Source organism: Hyperolius riggenbachi, chromosome 3 (genome assembly GCF_040937935.1).
Source record: "Hyperolius riggenbachi isolate aHypRig1 chromosome 3, aHypRig1.pri, whole genome shotgun sequence".
NCBI classification, from domain to species: domain Eukaryota; kingdom Metazoa; phylum Chordata; class Amphibia; order Anura; family Hyperoliidae; genus Hyperolius; species Hyperolius riggenbachi.
The window spans coordinates 247,273,080-247,292,953 of record NC_090648.1 but is presented as its reverse complement, the minus strand read 5'-3'; the positions used below and the strand labels follow the sequence as shown (position 1 = coordinate 247,292,953).

The following is a 19,874-nucleotide window of genomic DNA, read 5'->3' as shown; positions in this document are numbered from 1 at the left end:
TTTGAAACGCTTTTTCTTCTTTTTCTGTAGCGTTTCAGCTAGCATTTTGCGGTTTTGTGAAGCATTTTTGGTGTAGTAGATTTCATGTATTGTTACAGTAAAGCTGTTACTGAACAGCTACTATAACAAAAAACGCCTGGCAAACCGCTCTGAAGTGCCGTTTTTCAGAGTGGTTTGCGTTTTTCCTATACTTAACATTGAGGCAGAAACGCCTCCGCAATCCAAAATCTGCAGCAGCCCGGGAGTATGCATTTCTGCAAAACGCCTCCCGCTCTGGTGTGCACCAGCCCATTGAAATACATTATCCAAGCGTATCCGCAGCCGCAAGCGGATCGCAAAACGCAGCCGAACCGCTCTGGTGTGCACTAGGCCTATGTGTTGACTCTCATACTACATGGAGGTGGAAAAATTTGTCAGTGATTGGTCAATAATACATTAAAAATGTGTGTACCAGGATTAAAAAAAAAATAAAAATAAAATAAATTAATGACACTTTGGTGAGAAAAATAGCCCTTGCAAAAGCTGTTGGTGCTACTTGTGATTAACAGTCTGCTGTGTGCCTAAAACATTATCTGATTTGGTATGTAGCGTGTAATGGTAACTGTGACAAGCGAGAGAATAGAATTTGGAGTGTTTGAGGGCTGAGGCCTATGTCATGGGATATTTTTTTTTTTCAAAGTGAAAAAAAAAATAAAAATAAATAAATAAATAAACTTAAAAAAAAATACCATTTTCAAAGTTGTTGTGCAATTTCAGCAAAACCGTATAAATCCAAATGTTACACAATAGGTAGATCTGAGTAGGCCCCTCTCTAGTTTTCAGAATGGTGACATTTATGACCTGTATCAAATGTTCTGAGACTCCAGGGGCTTTGCTAAGAATGAATGACTATTACTTTTGCTGCAAAAAAATGGCCATGAAAAATCCATTGGCGCTGCTCATGGTTAACAGTGTTTTGCGAGGCCAAAAAGCTATGTGATTATGTATATAGGGTATCATTTTAACTGTGACAAGCGAGAGAATAGAATTTGGGATGTCTAAGAGCTAAGGCCTATGTCATGTGACTTTCCTTAGCCCCAAACTGAATGAAAAGCAATACAAATTGTTATTTTACTATACTCTGTACCAAAATAAAACATATGTAAAAAGTAGAAAAAAAAAACAGAATTGAAAAAAAAAGAATACAAAAACAGTTACCTTAGAGACTCTGCTTTATAAATAGGTACGCCATGAGGGTGTATTACTGTTAAGTTTGCAAGTAAGGACTTGTAACTACCAATAGAGTACAATGAGAAAACAAATAACACAGAATTGAAAAACTACACCTTTATTTTAAAATAATATATTGTCGCCATACATTGTACTAGGAACACAATTTAAATGTTGGGATAACCAGGACAAAATAGCAAATAAAATGTGCGGGTTTTACCTATGGTAGCATTGTTTATTTTAAAACTATAGTGGTTTAAAAATAGAGAAATCGTGTATTTTTCATTTTTTTTCTTTTTTTACTTTAAAATGCATAGAGAACAACATAATTACTAAAATAAAGTATTACCCCTGAAAAGCCTAATTTGTGGCAAAAAATAAATAAATACAAGATATAGATAATTTACTTGTGAGAAGTAGGGATATAGTTATTGGCAAATGAATGGGAGGAGTGCAAAATGTGAAAAATGCTCTGTTTTTTGAAGGGGAAAACTCTGTGGTTGGGAAGTGGTTACATCACGCTTTTCTTCTGGCAGAATTAAAGCACCAGAGAGGCAGTAGTAGTGTTAGGGAGTCTTGCCCAAGGTCTCCTTACTAAATAGGTGCTGGCTTAATGAACAGGAAGAGCCAAGATTTGAACCCTGTGTCAGTACACTATCCAGCCACTGTGCTACTGCTATGGATTGTTATTCAAATCCCAAGAGACTTTGCAAAATGAACAACATGAATATAACCTGTATTAAAATGAAGTAGTAAAACCTATATTTAACACAGATAGTTAATATTTTCTAAGCTTGTAATCATGAAAAAGTGAATGAAAAACAGTATGGTTTACTCTTAAAGTGGACCCAAATTAAAAATGCAAGATTTCAGAAATAAAATCTATTTTCTAAATTATAATAATAAATAGCAGCCTTTTTTCAGCTGCATGATGACAAATATAAAATATTTTACATTTATTGGAGGAACCCCTCCCTTCCTTTCATATTGCCGGGACAGAATCCGGCAAAATGCTGGAGTAGATAGTGTCCAGCAAAGGAGGAATTGCTAATGGCTGCCACCTGTATAACCCTAGTTGTGCAAAGAGAAGGGTGAAAAGCATGCAGTGAAATGCTCACAGGCTTGAAGGAGTGTTTATTTATCTTTGTATGTGTCAGAGTGGTGCAACTAAATATTTTGAATTAAAAACCATTTTTGGTTTGGGTCCGCTTTAAGAGAAGAAAAAAAAAAATCTACTTACTGCAATATTGATTTCAACAAATGAGTCTTCAGATGCACAACTGCTAAGTTTTACTTGTAGCTCAGATATTATTCCAAGAAGATCAGCCTTCTCTGCCTGAAGACGAACAATCTGTGCCTTCATCTGTTTCAGCATCTCATCTTCACCCTAAGACAAAGAAAATGTCCATGACTAAATATGTAAGGATGCAGACAGATAAGGGCTTGTGCACATGATGCAATATTTAGGAGTAATAAGAAAATCCATATGTCGTATATACGTGAATATAAACAGATGTCCTGCTCCTAAAATGCCCTCCCCACTCAAAAAAAAAAAAAAAAAGTCTGTTTATACTTGGGTCAGTGCAGGGAATACCCCTGAGATATAACCAGATGCAGTAGCCCCTGGCTACCGGGGTTGACAGCAGAGGAACGGACAAGACTGAACACACACTAAGGGAGCCTACGTACTACAGGAGGCTGGAGGAAGCCCCAGGTAAGTATAAATGTTTGTATACCATTTGTCTCATGGATCGAATGCCTTGTGTATATTTAGCACTGGGTGAGGGTTTTTGCTAGGATTGTGAATTGGTTTGTCTGTCTCACGTCTTGGGGAAATAGGTAGTACAATTTTTTTTGAGTAGAAAGAGCCCCGGCTGAGGGGGCGAGACACAGAGCCCCGGCTGAGGGGTGAGCGCATTGCGCTGTTACCATGATACAGGATGCCTAGAAGAAGGAAGGACACGTGGCACGTGGATCCCAGGAGGTGTGTGACAACTTTCATGCGCTCAACCTCCCCCACTGCACCTCCCCCTCCCTCAACCTCAGCCACTGTGCCCCTGGCAATGCCCTGCTCCTTCCACCCCTAGAAACAGGCATGCTCCCAAATATGATAAACTCTGTGGGGTTGCCTCATGCTACATATTTCATTCATATAAAAATATATACTGGTTTATATGTTTTTATTAACCAGATTACACCAAGCCTTTACTGCAGTGCTTTCTGGGACATACCAGGACATACCATTTCAGTGTAACCATTTTTCAAGCATTAAACAATAGTGGTCCACTTATGCTGCTTGATTAACATGCAGTGTACGTGATGCATGTATAAAGCGCATTACGCAGTTTGTCATAAGTCGCAACGTAAATTGCATAAATGTTTGGAATCTTAACCACTTCGCATCCAGACCTTCTTTTCTCCTTATGGACCAGAGCAGTTTTGAGGCTTTAGCCATGTCCCTATTTAAACAGCCATAACTTTATCCCTACTCACGACACCTAAATGATCTAGGTATCGTTTTTTTCAGGACATACTGGACTTTCATAGGGAGGATATTTTGACCCAAGAAAAAAAAAATTCTACGCATTTTAATGGGAAAAAGAGGGGAGAAAAAGAAAAATTGCATTAATCCTTAGGTTTTACCAATTCTAGTAAAAAATAAAAAAATGCTACAGTAGATAAACATGCCACCAGTATTACGTCCCCCAAGAATACATCGCCAGGCGCATCCCCAGTATCATCCCCCCCAGTATAGCCAGATGTGCCCCCAATATTAGCCCCCCAGTATAGCCAGATCTGTCCCCCGTATTTGCTAGCCCTTCAGATAGACCGATGCGCCCCCCGGAATAGGGCCCACCATTATAGCAATATGTGTCCTCAGGATCAATGTTCCCCATTGTAGCCAGATGTGCCCCCAGGATTAGCGCCCCCTCCCCATTATAGCCAAATGTGCCCCCAGTGTTAGGTTATGGCCCCCAGGAACATCAGATGTGCCCCCCATTATTAATTCCCAAGCCCCTGTTACCCTGATGGTCCCCAAAATACGTTTCAACCCCCCCCCCTTTCGGAACACTACCCCCACCCTCCGTTATGGGTAGCCAGATATGCCCCCCCCCCCACTACTCTGCCCCCTCAGTGGCCAGAGCGATAAAAAAAAAAAAAAAAAAAAAAAAAAAAAAAGCCCCTGCAAGCAGAATCTCTCACCTTACCTGGTTCCTGCAATCATCCTTCAGCCCCAGCTTCCATTCACTGCGCTGCACTCAGCCCTGTGATAGATGTTCGGCATCACAGGGCTGCGTGCACCACGGTGAATGGAAGCTGGGGCTGAAGGATGATCGCAGGAACCAGGTAAGGTGAGATATTATCCTTGCAGGGGCATTTTTCTTTATCGATCTGGCGCGGAGGGGGAGAGATAAAGGATCAACGCTGTTTGCTACATCGGTAATCGTTCATCCGCGGAGTGTCACTAATTTGTTACAAGGGAACATTTTCCCTTTCACCAATTAGTAAGGCAGCTGACAGTGCCGGGGGGTGCGCTCTGAAGCGCACCCGATCGTACACAGCAGGGCTGCTAGCAAGTCAGTATATCTACGTCATGGTGGCTTGGAGGGTGCCACAGATGACGTAGATATACTGTAGCAGTGGTCAAAGTGGTTAATGTGTGCTATGTTCACTTGTTAAGATTAACCACTTAAAGAGAACCAGAGACAAAAACACCCTCATGCATTTTATTACATTTATCAGTAGGAACATGACAGTAAACACCTACCCTGCTTTTAGTTTCATTCTTATCTGCTTAGTCTATTAGCAGCTGTGATAAGAATCCCCGACTGGCTCAGTCTAGATTTGACCTGGAATCATTATAGCCGAGTCACTCTTCTGTGGAGTCTTTTCAAGCCCAAGCCTGCCACCTCCTGGCTTAAATTTCCTGCTTTGCATACTGAGAGCTGTGATGACATGGGAGGGGCTGCTGCTGCTGAGAGAGAATCTCTGAAACAGACAAGTGTGGCTGCAAGCCTGCAATATGATCTGTGTGCTCTGTGTGCTCTCAGCATAGATACTAATGATGACTGCAGTTTCATTCCTATGAGAGACACTTCCTACAGGCAGCTGCACATCATACCAAAATGAAAGCACATAGATGAAAGGCTGCATTTAGCCTAAATAGCAGCCTAGTCTCATATAGCCTAGACCAGGGGCGCCTATACCAATAGGCAGTACAGGCAGCTGCTTGGGGCGGATGTTAGCCAGAAGGTGCCGCCCACCACTACTGTAACTTATTTTTCCCTCTGGAATATTGATTTTTACAGCTATGGAATGAAGGCTCTAGCACGAGTGAGGGGGGAGGAGCATGACATCACAGGAAGTGCAGAGCCGAGGCAAGGTGGGGAAGTGATTATGAGTTGGAGACTGAATGGCCTGTGGGGAGAAGCAGCTAGAAGCGTGCAGCTGGCGGAGGCTCTGACATGCTGAATGAATCTAAACAGAGACAGTGGTAAGACCAGTAAGCAGTAAGTGATACAGCGTTTCATTCTGGCGATTCATCACCACTGTATTGTCACTGCACCCTGTCCTGTTGATGCAGAGCAAACTTAAAAGGAAAACTTCCTTATGGCAAAGTGTGAACATAAACAAAGAAAAGGAATGCCCAGAGGTCTGCTTCGGGGTCCTGTGACTGATGAATGCTTTACGATCCTGTGAAGAGCAGTGCACATTATGTACCAGATAAGGCTGATATAACTTGAGCAAACAATACCCTCTATGCTAAGATAAACTTGTGATGCTAAATAGAGTTCCCTGGAATATTCTGTTTGAAAATACAGTAGTTGGACTGCTTGTAGTGCAGACAAGCACACATACCTTTGATTTTGTTTTTAATACTTTATTTTGCATATTTTACAGCTATTTTCTAAACTTTTCTGGGTCTTGTGGTACATAGGGTTACCAGATTATTTACCACAAGTACAAGTCCCAGTGTGAAGTACTGGTGGGGTATGTGAGACATATAGTGCCTGGTACACACCATGCAATTTCCCGTCAGATAGACTGGTCGAAATCGATATTTTCCGACAGATGTATTCAGATTTTTAATCATTTTTCTGATCAAGTTTCCAATCGCTTCTATAGAAAATTGATCAAAAAAATCGATTGGAAATCAGATCAAACCTGTCGGAAATAATCAAATCAACCTGTCTTATCTGATGGGAAATTGCATGGTGTGTACCAGGCATTATATGTAGCCTTTTTAACCACTTGATGACCACAGTGTTAGACACCCCCCCCCCCCCCCCTCCCCAAAGACCAGGCCACTTTTCAGCCTCCAGCTCAGCCCAGCTAAGGAGCCCAGTGATCGGACTCACCTCCTTTTTTTGCCCCTATGGGGACATGCCACCGGAGATGTCCGATCGCCGCTGCTGCAGTTTGTTTATTTTTTTTTTCCCCAGCCTCTATGAGTCTCTCTCTCCCTCCCCTTCCCTCCACCATCAGAACTGGAACAGGACGGTGATCCGTCCTGCTCTCCGCCTCTCATAGGCATCAGCCTATGAGAGGACGGCGTTCCCCGGCCAATCAGAGGCCGGTGAACCCCAATCTCGTACAGTGCTGCCGAGGACCGCAGCGATCTACACTTGTAAACAAAGGGGATTTCTTCCCCCATACGTTTACAAGCAGGGTTCTGACCCTGCCTCTAACTTCACCCCATCAGACAAAAAAAGGGGGGTGCTGCGCCAGTCTTTTCCTGCCACTTGCCTGTACCCTCCAACTGATCAGGGCCATGCTCCTCTTCAAGCATGAATGCAGCCGCAAAGCGCCTGCGCAAGTGCAGCCATTCCTGTGCAATAAGCCGTATCCGCCTGTGCATGAGCGGCTCTGAGACACTACACAAGCGTGGCCATGCTCACGTGGGTACAGCAAGGCTCTGCTCATGCTTGAAGAGGAGCGCACCGATCAGCTAGAGGGGGGGGGGGGGGCGCCACAGGTTTTCTTGCCTGGAGTGACAAAGTCTAGAGGCGCCCCTGGCCTAGACAGCACATCCAGAACAACTCATAACCCGGAAGCAGATGGAATATGAGCCGGCGGCCATATTTGATTTTTCCTGGAGCAATAATAAATAAATTAAACAAAAAAAAACAAAACACTAAAAAAAGGCACACCAGAGCGGCGAAATGATCAGGTAGAGCATTTATTCTTTACAAGCTATTGACTGATATGTTTATTTTGTGTGAACCGTTCATCTCTGGTTCCCTTTAACGACCGCCTAACGCCGATAGGCGTCGGCGGGTCGTTAGTGGTTTTGCATGGAAACGACCGCTCGTTCGAGCGGCCTTTCCATGCCAGTTCACGGAGGGTGTCTCTGTGAACAGTGTGCGAGCCGCCGATCGCGGCTCGCACACGTAATGTAAACACGCGGGGGAACAAATCCCCGCTGTTTACATCATACAGCGCCGTAAGGCAGATCGGCGATCCCCGGCCTCTGATTGGCCGGGGATCGCCGGCATACGATAGGCTAAAGCCTATCCTATCCGGCGCAGGACTGATATCCGTCCTGCGCCGCTCAGATGGTAAGGGAGAGGGAGGGAAAGTCGGGGAGGGCGGAAAGCGCTGCGGAGGGGGGCTTTGAAGAGCCCCCCCCCCCCGGAAAGCGTGGGTAGCCGGCGGCGATCAGACCCCCCCAGCAGGACATCCCCCTAGTGGGGAAAAAAACGGTGGGGGGGGGGGGGGGGCAGGGATGTCTGATCGCCCTGGCTATTTCCTGATCGGTGCTGCGGGCTGGAGAGTCCACGCAGCACCGATCAGAAGAAAATCCCCTGGTCCTTAAGTGGTTAATGTTCTTTAGTGAATCCACCACAAGGAGGCATAGATCATGAGTTAAGTTAGATAAGGACAGATAAAGCATGAGTTAATAAAATAAGGTGGTATAATTAACCACTTCTTTCCAAACGGATGTTTTAAAACAACCTGTTTTGCAGGAGACATGATCGAAAAAAAATACACCTGCGGATACTGCGCATGGCCACTTTCCAACGCCTATGGGCGGTCGGGAAGTGGTTAAGATAAGTTTAGTGAAATAACCCCATTGTTTCCTTACCAAGAAAAAAAACTTGCATTATTAGGGCACCCCCATCTTTTTTCACTTAAAACAATTAATGACAGCACTAATGCCAAGTACCTGTGTATTACTGCCCTCTTTTAAATACTGGATTTCTCTTCTCAGCATTTCATTTTCTTTGCCCAGCTGAAATAGACGCTCTTTCGCTTCTGTAAGTCCAGACTCAACTAGTCCTTGTTCCTCCCTCTGTCTCTCCCTCTTTAAGAGTTCTTCAAGACGTTCCTTCATTTCCTGATTTTTTTGCTTCATGGTCTCTAAACAGAGCATTTATGTTATGTGTTATTCATGCAGCCAAAAACAAAAACAAATTGAGCACACAAAACATTCCACTTTTCCAGTTTCCCAGTGTAAAAAGGTCAGTTTGTTTACCTTGAAATAAGAAAAAAAAAAAAAAAAAAAAAAAAAGGAGCGATGACAAGCAGACAGAAATAAGTGTTATCCTACAGAAATACAACTCCAATCTCAGTATGTGCTACCAAAAAAAAAAAAAAAAATTAGGTTGGCCATACACTTAGATCTCCATCCAGATATTCCAAAACAATTTCTTTCTAAAGGTGGCCATACACTGGTCGATTTGCCATCAGATTCGACCAACAGATAGATCGCTCTCTGATCGAATCTGATCAGAGAGGGATCGTATGGCTGCCTTACTGCAAACAGATAGTGAACCGATTTCAGCCTGAAACCGTTCACAATCTGTGGTGCTGGTGCTGCTGCCGCCGCTCCCTCCCCCTCCATACATTACCTGCTCCGCCGGCGCGACTCCCCAGGTCTCTGCTGTCTTCTTCTCCGCTCTGGTCTGGTCTCCGGCATGTTTCACTTCTTCCTGCCCGGCAGGTGACTCGCGCTGGCCCGAACAGGTAATGTATACCAGCTGTATTGCGTCAGTCGTCGGGCATTCGAACACCGCTATCGACGCTCTCCCGACCCGCCGGCGATCGAGAAAGATCTTCCGCACGGACGGATCGACAGGAATGATCAATTTCGGATGGAAATCGATCGTTCTGTCAGCGGTGTGCTCGGCGATTTCACAGCCAATTCGATCACTGTGATCGAATCGGCCGTATATCGGCGGGAAAATCGTTAGGTGTATGGGCCCCTTAAAAAAAATTCAGAAGGATTCAATACCTACCATACACTGCACGTCAATTTCCAATAGGTTCCAGCAGGGAATCGATTGAAAATCAATTGAACTACAGTGTGGCACTGTTTGATGCAGTGCAAAGCTATATAGGCCATCCATCTGTCAATGCTCTTGCCCTGCACCCGATTTGATACTTTCAATTGTTTAGAAAAAGTTAGTTTGAGTCCTATGGGAGAAAAGCGCTTTACAAATGTTATTGTATTGTATAAAAAAGGGGGATCAATCTGATATTTTGGGGAATATCGATTCTCATACCTCTCAACCTCCACATGGTCCTTTGCAGACACTCCTGTTGCCACAGTTATGCCCTTGTTCCAAGGCACACGTTTGTTTGCGGCCTCATTCCAGTGTACTCATGCGCAAATTCAGGCACCAAAATACTCATTTTTGCATATAAGAAGCTTTCATGCAGCAGGACCCAGTGCAAAATTGTCTATGAGCTTTGGTGTGTTATGCTGGGAATATATGGGTCGTTTCTGAGCTGATTAGATACATAATTTCCGACATGTCCGATCACCTTTTGATCATTTTACAGCTCGATTTGTCATTGAAGTGAATTGAAAAAAAAAGATAAGATAAACGGAGCGGAAGATGAGAGAGTGGGGATCGAGCGGAAATACGATCGGGCGCAGAATCGACCACCAGAAACAACCCGTGTATTCCCAGCATAAGTCTTGCTACCAGTTACTGTTTGCTTTTCCCATTGTGACATTGGCCTGTTTGCTTTCTCTTGATCAGTCTACCCTGCCTACCCTCTAACCTACACCTACCCCTAGTGACAGAGTCAAACAGCACCTGCAAAGCCTTACAGTTACATTTGTACTTTGTAACATTTTAAAAAGGTTTGCTAGCTGCACAAATATAGACCCCAAAATGTCTCTATTTAGCTACCTCCCTAAACCTCCTCCCTTACAGGGGAAATCAAACCTTCTGAAATGCAGTCAAATGAAGGACACTTGAAACCTTTTGCACTCAGCCCGCCATGGCTACCTGTTGAGTACTGGTACTAGTGAAGTCCATTCTCTGAGTGCAGGGTGCATTGTATTTTTCTGCTGTTTCTGTTTGTGCGGATTTGGATTTGTCCCCAGCAGCTTCCTAGCAGCGCTGTGATTTTTCCATTGTATTGCTTCTGAAATGTATGCTTGACAAATTCAGATACAGGAAAATTGCCAGATGCAGCCTCAGACAACAGAACAGCTTTAAAGAAGATGCACACCATTTCTGGTAAAATGTGATCATATAGGCAAGCCCAACAAAACATAAGGCACCTACTCAATGAGAAAATTATAACTGTAATATATAGAGGAAGGACATGGGGCAGCAGGCTGAAGATATGTACCCTTGCACTAGATGGACAGGGTGCTTTCACACTGCATCAGTTACATTCTGTCATAATGGACAATGCAATTTTGTTTTGATGGTACATTCACATCGGGGGCGGTGGGTTCCATCATAGTAACATCCAGCATGCTGTGCATTCACCAGACCATCAATATACGGTATGTGTTGCACCATACATCTAATTCGCAGAGCGACTTTTCACCACCATTGCCATTTTATTGCAACATGTATAGTGTGAAAGGACCCTAAAAATGTACTGGGGAGCAACTCAGACATGGAAGGGTCTTTTGCAATGTGTTATGCCTGCTTATCCGTACAGGCTTGTTTTACTATAGGGCAGGCTTTCTCAACCAGGGTTCCCTGGAACCCCAGGGTTCCTTGAGGACTCTGCAGGAGTTCCTTGGATTTTCCCCCGATTGTGGAGGAAGTATATTAGAGCTCATTACAATAGGGGGTACTGTAAAAAGAAGCACTAAATTGGGGGTCAGGATAAGAATGAACACAGTATAATGAGTGGCAGTGTAATAGGAGTTAGTGAAATTAACAGCCTCACCTACTTTTAAAGACCATGCCTCCGGAAAAATAAATGCAGGGGTTCCTCGAGATTAAAAAAAAAAATCGAAAAATGGTTTGCAGGGGTTCCTTGAGATCTGAAAGTTATTTGCAGGGTTCCTCCAGGGTAAAAAGGTTGAGAAAGGCTGCTATAGGAACTGCATAGTAAACCTCTGATTATACTGTATAAGGGTAACCATATTTGACAAATAAAGTGGATTATACCATCCCACCATAGAGATCAAGATCAAGGGAAATATCAAATAAAACATCTATGGGAATACAACAATTTGAAACTTATACTAATGAACTGATAATTAAATGTGAGCACCAATACATCTGGATAGGCATTACATGGTTAAAACAGAGTTTCAAGGTTTTAAAAGATATATGGTAATTTGTTTTGGTTTTTTTTTCCTATCAGAGGGGAAGCCATCAGGAAAGGACTTTAATTTGCTGTTTAAAGTGGTCTAACACCCAGCATTTCAACTTTGCTTTAAAAGATTGCTTACAGCTTAGAAACTATTATGCCAGATTTTTTTTAGCAGAAATTCACTGAATGGGTTCATCTGGCTGATGACTTCCACTTTCTACTCTTTTTGTAATGTCTTGTCATCTTATCTAACTGTATGCTGTATATAGGCCTAAGTGCAACGTAGTATAGATGTAACATAAGGGAAAGCCTTGTTTCCATTCAAAAGGAATGGACCAAGAGCCTGTAACGCAAAGAGGACTTACTACAGACCAATTGCTTCGCTGAGGGGTAACGAACATGTAGAGATAAGCATCTGTATATCTGTTTACTGAATAAACTCCTGAAAGCTTTGACGACGTCTAAGAAGTTCTATCTCCGATGTGGTTCCTGTGATGAGTCGAGTGATCACACTTCCTGTGATATGGTGCCAAACGAAGGTGTAGTGTTGTTGCCCATAGCAACCAACAAAGATTTATTACAAAGTGGTTTCTTACCTTTTAGTTTGTTATTTTCTACAAGTAATTGTTTGATTTGCTCCAACATTTCGGACTCATTTTTATTTGAGAGGTTTTTCTGAGGGAAATCTAGGTGTCCGTTCATCATCTCGGCCCCACCTGTCTGATTAGCCATTGCTGAAGCAAGTAAAGCAAAAGAAACAAGTCAAAATTACGCATTAAAATTTTGTTACATGCATGCACAACAATTTACATAAGATTTGCAGAAAATATCAATATCATTTATTAATAAATTTGACTAATAACGGCAAAATTGTGGTTCCACAAGTCCCAAACTTTGCAAAAGATTGACTTGGAATTTTGCCTGAGGCCAATCATATTTGGTACCTGATAATTAACTGTGAGCATGATATCTAGCAAACATTTATTTTAATCTGCATGCATTCATGGGTAAATACAGTGTATTTAGGTATGATAGAAAATAAAAAGAGGGAAAATACAGCCATTTAAAGTCGTCTGAAATTCAGCATTTCTACTTTGCTCTAAAAGATTCCTAAGGGCTCGTTTCCACTAGAGTGAATCTGCATGCGTTTCCTGCATGCAGATTCGCTCAACCAATACAAATGGATGGCGCCGGTTCCACTTGTCAGGAATTCTGTGCGGCTCGCTATGCAGAAAAAATCTGCACAGCAGAGCCGTCAGAATTCGCACGCCGCACACGAATCGTCTGTCATGTAACTAAATAGGAAAACTGCAAGCACTTGAGTCTTGCGGTTTTCCCGTCGTTTCCGCGTGCGATTTCGTTTAAGAACCCATGTCAATGTTTGCCAGCATTGACATGGTTAAAATCTCATCATTAAAATCGTGAACGATTCCGCATGAAAACGTCAAATCTGCAACCGTATGCGGATTCGTTGATGCGTTTTCCACGAGCAAATCGCGCCGCACAAGTGGAACCGTACCCTTACAGTTTTAAAGCTACTATCCCAGAAAAAAAATTGTAGCAGAACATCATTGAAACAGTTAAACAGCACCTTGTCCTGCCATGGAAATGCTATTCAGCTTGAGATTCGCATCCAAACTGGAGATAACAGTATGGTCCTTTTTCCACTACACAGCTGAATCGCAAATCGCTAGTGATGTTTAAATTGCTAGAGTTGCTTCTTTATCATAGAAATCATGAGAAGTATTTTCCACTCCAGTGATTCGATTTGTAAATCGCAATCGCTTTCTGGAGCGATTTTGAGAGGTATAATGCAATGCAAATTAAAAATTGCAATTGCATAACAAAATTAATGAAAAACCACAATCGCTGGCATTTGTGATTTGGATTGCTTGTGGAAAAGGGCCCTATCTTTGTTTACATTCCAATGTTACATTTGTGTGTAAACAACTGAAAAACTCTGAGAAGCTCTCTGTACTTCAGGCATACACACAGTTCAGAACAGGTCACTAGAAGATTTTAATATATAATAAAAAGCATCGGGAATAAAATGCAATGGCAGCTTTCAGGGCAAAATAAACTACACTTTGGAAACTTGTAATTTGTAGACCGACAATATGGTAACTGTATGAGTAATAAAAAGGAAAACACATTTTTATTGAATTTTATGTCAGAGTTTCAGACCACTTTAACCACTTATCTGGCAATGCAGGTTGAGTAGCCAGAAAGTAAAAGCCAACGGGCATGTGGCCTCTCCCAACTGATCCACAACAATGAGCAGTATGGCGACGTAGTGGATTGCACTCTCGCTTGCAGCGCTTTGGTCCCTGGTTTGAAATTCTAGCCAGGGCATTATCTGCACAGTTTCTTCCCACATGCCAAAAACAGACGCATAAATTAATTGGCTTCCCCCTAAATTAGCACTAAACTATAATGGACATATGACTATGGTAGGGATTATATTTTGAGACCCTCTGAGGGACAGTTAGAGACAAGACTATATACTCTAATGTGCTGCAGAAAATGTTGGCACTATATAAATAGTAATAATAACAACCCACATAGCTTTCACTATTATGTATGAGCCGAGCACTGTTTCTCGAGCAGCAGAAGTGCATCCGCTTATGTTTGAGGAGGGAGCCACGCAAGAGAGGACTAAGTTACTTGCATGACGGCCTCTTTATGTGGCACTCTACGCTACTTCCTCCTACACAGTGGAAGTTCCGGCCATGTGACAGGAGGGTGGAGTTGCGTAGTAAGAGGCTATCATACAGGACCGCCGGGTCCTCCATACTCCAAGTTCTATACACGCTGTCACTGTACACTAGCGGCAGACATAGGATCTAAGAATGAATCCTAGCTATAGTTGACAACAATTATACATTTTTACAAGAACCTGGGACTCTTGGCTCTACTACCTTAATTCACCCGGCCCCAACACTTGACTTTCTTTTAATGACTAATTGGAAGATGCAGTAATTATCTCCCCTCACTTACAGATATGACAAATTAGCTACCCAACTAATTTTCTTCCTGGATGCTGGTTTTGAAGTAATGATCTAAAATGTAGGCCTCTGCACAGACATTTGTTTTTGTTTAAAGGGAAGGTTCAGGGAGGGTGGAGGAAAAATAAAAATCAATTTCCACTTACCTGGGGCTTCCTCCAGCCCGTGGCAGGCAGGAGGTGCCCTCGCCGCCGCTCCGCAGGCTCCCGGTGGTCTCCGGTGGCCGACCCGACCTGGCCGGCTGCCAGGTCGGGCTTTTCTGCGCTCCAAGTCCTGGTACTTCTGCGTCCCACGCCGGCGCGCTGACGTCATCGGACGTCCTCCGGGCTCTACTGCGCATGCGCAGTAGTTCTGCGCATGCGCAGTACAGCCCGGCGGACGTCCGATGACGTCAGAGCGCCGGCGTGGGACGCAGAAGTACCAGGACTTGGAGCGCAGAAAAGCCCGACCTGGCAGCCGGCCTGGCCAGGTCGGGTCGGCCACCGGAGACCACCGGGAGCCTGCGGAGCGGCGGCGAGGGCACCTCCTGCCTGCCACGGGCTGGAGGAAGCCCCAGGTAAGTGGAAATTGATTTTTATTTTTCCTCCACCCTCCCTGAACCTTCCCTTTAAAGTTTGCAATTGACTTAACTCCATTGTACAGTATATCTTCTGTACTCATAACATGTTGCTCCCCATGAAAGGAAAGCTACTTTTGCAATGTTACCCTAAAGCTGGCCATACACTAGGCCGATTCCCCGCCGATCGACAGCAGATTCCATCACTGGGATTGAATCTGCTGTAAAATCGTTAATGTTAACGCTAAATTTCGATCTATTTTGTCCCGAAATAGATCGATCCCATCGATCGCTCCATGCAGGAAATTACCGTCAATCACCCCCGCGGGTAGGGAGCGCGTCGCTAGCGGCATTCGAGTGCCCGACGCAATACAGCTGCAATACATTACCTGCTCCGCCGGCGCAACTCCCCTGGTCTCCGCTGTCTTCTTCTCCGCGCTGGTCTCCGGATCCGGCTGGCTTCACTGAATTTCCTGTCCCGGCTGGAAGTATAAACAGTAGAGGGCGCTCTACTGTTTAAACTTCCCCCAGACAGGAAGAAGTGAAGCCTGCCGGACCCGTAGACCAGACCAGAGCGGAGAAGAAGACAGCAGAGACCAGGGGAGTCGCGCCAGCGGAGCAGGTAATGTATGCGGGGGGGGGGGGAAGGAGTGGCGGCACCACCCCCACAGATTGTGAACGGTTTCAGGCTGAAATCGGTTCACAATCTGTTTGCAGTAAAGGCAGCCATACGATCCCTCTCTGATCAGATTCGATCAGAGAGGGATCTATCTGTTGGTCGAATTCGATGGCAAATCGACCAGTGTATGGCTACCTTAAGGCTAGGTTCTCAATGGGTGTTGTGTCCCCTGTAACAGAAGGATCACTACCAAATGAAAAAGCAGAGCAGTGAAGCATACAGTCAATGAAAAGTATGTTACTCTGTATCTATTAATGTGCACATTTGGCAGTAATACACTGCATGCATGCATGCAGGACGATTCTATGCTGCAATGCACCTGCCGCACTGTGAAATTTGCAGGTTGTGTATTGAAGTGCAGCAAGCGGTGTTAAAACCGTGGCCGTTATGTCACAACGCACCACTGTGAATGTAACCTCACTGTTTTGTTGAAAGCTCAATAAAACCTTTGAAACCAAAATGCAATTTCTATACCTAACAAACATTTCTGTATCTGCATTCATTTACACAAAAAGGATAATTTCCCTCCAGATATGGCTGAGAATGCTAAGACTTGCAAAACCATATTGGTAAAAATAACAACAGACTGGTGACAAACAAAAATGGGCTTCGCAACAGTGAAAGAAACGAAAGTGAAAGCAACTGCTTTTTCTCTTTCCTTCCTTATTTTATTAATAGAATTGCTTTATGTTTGACTTGAAGTGTATGCCATTATTTCACTACCAGCATTTACAATAAAGCAAAGAGCAGCGCAATATAAAAACACAGATAAATAAAATTCTTGAACAGTTCAGGAAACAAAGGGTGCAGCACAAGTACTGGAGTAAACACAGAAGGAAGGGCAGAGTCCATGCATGACTAACACTTGCGAAAGTATCAGAGGATAAGAGTGAAAGAGATGGGCCAATAATATGTAAAATTTACAATATTTGTATTATTAGTTTTTATTGGGCATCACTTTTTCATCTGTGACCCTCCATACCATTAGGGCTCGGTCAATGCGACACGTTTATCCATCCAGATTAATCACAGCCACCCCAAACTCGCGCTCCATTCAAGCTGAACAGATCCGCTTCAACAGAGCAATGTGAACAGATCCTATTAATTAACATATGGTCCATTCACAGTCCGTTTAGTTACGCTCAACTACCAACTTTAATATAAAATGAAGTACTATTTACATTGCGGTACACATCCTGAAAAATAGGATCGTACCATTGACCCATACAATGCAGTATAAAGTCCATAGAGTTTATGCCCGCATTGTGTGCAATTGACCAATAACCAGCATGCTCTGCGCAATTCCACCGGCACTGCAACAGAAGTATGGTAGTGTGGAAGAGTCACTGAAATATAATTGCATCACACAGCAATACGATATTTTGTCCATTTTGCCATGCTATAACGACATAGTGTGAAAGGACACTTTAAGTGTAACTTAAATTAAAAATCCATCAGGAAAGAGGAAAATACATCCACAGTGACACTCTCCGGTCTCCTGGGTCCCTTAAAGCCTCCACTCAAAGCAGCTGATGGCCATTCATAACTGCATATTCTGTCATAATTAGAAATGCTGTTTCCATGCTGGTTTACTTTAGGTTACCCAGCAAGAAATCTCATAGGGAACAGTTCTTTAAAAGGGAACTGAAGTAAGAGGTATATACGGAGGCTGCCATATTTATTTCCTTTTAATCAATACCAGTTGCCTGGCAGCCCTGCTGGTCTATTTCTCTGCAATAGTACCTGAATAACACCAGAAACAAGCATGCAGCTAGTCTTGTCAGATCTGACTTTAAAGTCTGAAACACCTGATCTGCTGCATGCTTGTTCAGGGGCTATGGCTAATAGTAATAGAGGCAGATGATCAGCAGGGCTGCCAGGCAACTGGTATTGCTTAAAAGTAAATAAACATGGCAGCCTCCATATACCTCTCTTCAGTTCCCCTTTAATCACAGTACCCGCTTACAGCACAAAGCGTTGTGATTGGGCAACGTGTGGGCGTGGTTTAATACAACCTATTGGAAACCTAGCAGTTCGAGAGAGTGCCATCCACCCTAAACTAGCGCCACTGTTTCCACATTTGTTGCATGACATCTGCAAAATACACATAAATAGCTCAAGAGCAGCTATTCCAGCTTCTTTACACAACCAATGAGTATGGAGGGCCCCAACCTCCATGGGATGAATGTGTCACTACAAAAAACAACAACAAAAAAAAAAAAAAACACGCAAGGCAGAGTTGAAAGGGGATGCAAAGATGTCACTTTCTATGGAACATTTAACCTATGCGACAGACACTGAGATGAGAATGCTGGCTATCTTCTAACAGCATGCTGTTGCCACAGTTTTTAGCAGGTTTCCTAAAAAGTTATCCAAGGTGCAGAATGAGCATTAAAGATGACACCTTTTAAAGGACATCCAAGGGGAAAATAAGCTGATGAGAAAAACAATTTCTGTCCTACTCCTAAAAATGACTTTTTTGAATATGCCAGTTTTATTTTATATTTAAATCTAGTTTTAAAATTTGTAGTTTCATTGTCTCTGCTCAATGACACCTTCATTGAAGTATGTCAGAGATGAAATCTATGAATTATTGACCCTTTTTATCTCTTTCATGCTCTCAGAAGCAATTTACTGACAGGAAAGTGTTTTATGGCTGTAATTACTTATCAGTGAGGGTTATGCTAGTCTGACCCCGTCCAACCCAGACAGAAACTGTCACTTACATACCTGATGTTTAACTTTCAGGCAGAGAAAGAAAAAAAAAGGAACACAGCTTAGTTTGGCACTGTACATACACATGTCTATCTTGTCCTTTAGGCATATCAGCTTTTAGCTTTCCGAATCTGATTTCACGTGTGTAAAGTTCCAGCTCAGCCACTAGTTATTCCAGTAAGATAAGCTCGGTACTGGAAAGCAAGGTGACCCAGGAAGAAGCAGGAAGGCTGCTTGGAGAATAGCAACAGGACAGTCGGCACGACTCTAGACAGGGTGGAGCACAAGAACTCAGCACAGACATAAAGGGAAGAATACAAGGAAGTATCACCGCCGCAGACAAGGAAGATGCAGTCAAACGCAACATAATACATCCATCTCAAGGAAAAGCATATCAAGAAGTTTAGTGAAAGTACTGCCGTCAGATCACACAGACGAGTGAAGCACCCAGCTGACGTCTGCTATGCCCAATGATGGAACCGATATCGCGGATGCAGCATTACCTGATGGCTGGTGTCCCCCTGTTACAGTGCACTGCTGCGAGCTTCTACTCTCACCTGTCCTACTGCTGACAGCTACATAACACACCCCACACGGCACGTGTCATGTGACTCTGACATCATCCCAGGGGAGATTCCCAAGACAAAGCACGTGATTGCGTTTGCGGGGTCAGATGATTGGCAGACGAGCGCCGATTGGGCGAACGTCAGCGAGATTAGCACGTGCGCCGTGGCCCTGCTTTGTATCATAATGACATCACCGTTGCGTAAAAAATGTACGTTATACATATTTCAGAGTAACGTCCAGTTTCCAAACAATGACTTTAAAAAAACAACAACAACACGTTTGTTAACATCTTCATGACTGAGCTGACTTGTTTGTTCCAGCAGAGATGGCCGTTGTGATGCAAATAATACGTTGATGCAGAATTCTGCAGCTTCTAAATGGACCAATTGAATGAAGTGGGATTCGATTGGTCCATTTTCAAGCTGCATGAAAAATTCGTTATATTAATTGTACTAGTGTGAAAGCTATAGACAGGTCAAGTAAAGTGATCTCGAGCCAAGGCTTGAGATCAAAATCTCATAAATTACAGTGACCAGATGTTTGAGGGCCTTACGGGGCGGGGGTTGGTCAATAAGTGCAGTGCAGCAGCTCTGTGTGCTGTGGCGAAAAATGGGGGTGGCCAGAG

At 43.5% G+C, this 19,874-nt stretch overlaps 1 protein-coding gene across 2 annotated transcripts in view; it reads right to left on the bottom strand.

Moving 5' to 3' along the window:
* LOC137563532 (optineurin-like) overlaps positions 1 to 19,322 on the bottom strand; it is a 71,606-nt gene extending 52,284 nt beyond the window's left edge. Inside the window, exons 1-4 of one of the 2 annotated variants that reach the window (XM_068276111.1) lie at positions 19,240 to 19,322; positions 12,324 to 12,461; positions 8,378 to 8,571; positions 2,450 to 2,596 (exon numbers count right to left, since the gene is read on the bottom strand). In XM_068276111.1, coding sequence (XP_068132212.1) covers positions 2,450 to 2,596; positions 8,378 to 8,571; positions 12,324 to 12,459 — 477 coding nt within the window. In that variant the 5' untranslated portion in view covers positions 12,460 to 12,461; positions 19,240 to 19,322. Of the gene's footprint in view, positions 1 to 2,449; positions 2,597 to 8,377; positions 8,572 to 12,323; positions 12,462 to 19,185 lie in introns of both variants that reach the window. The other variant, XM_068276110.1, reaches the window with a different exon arrangement.
* Between the last annotated feature and the right edge of the window lie 552 nt (positions 19,323 to 19,874).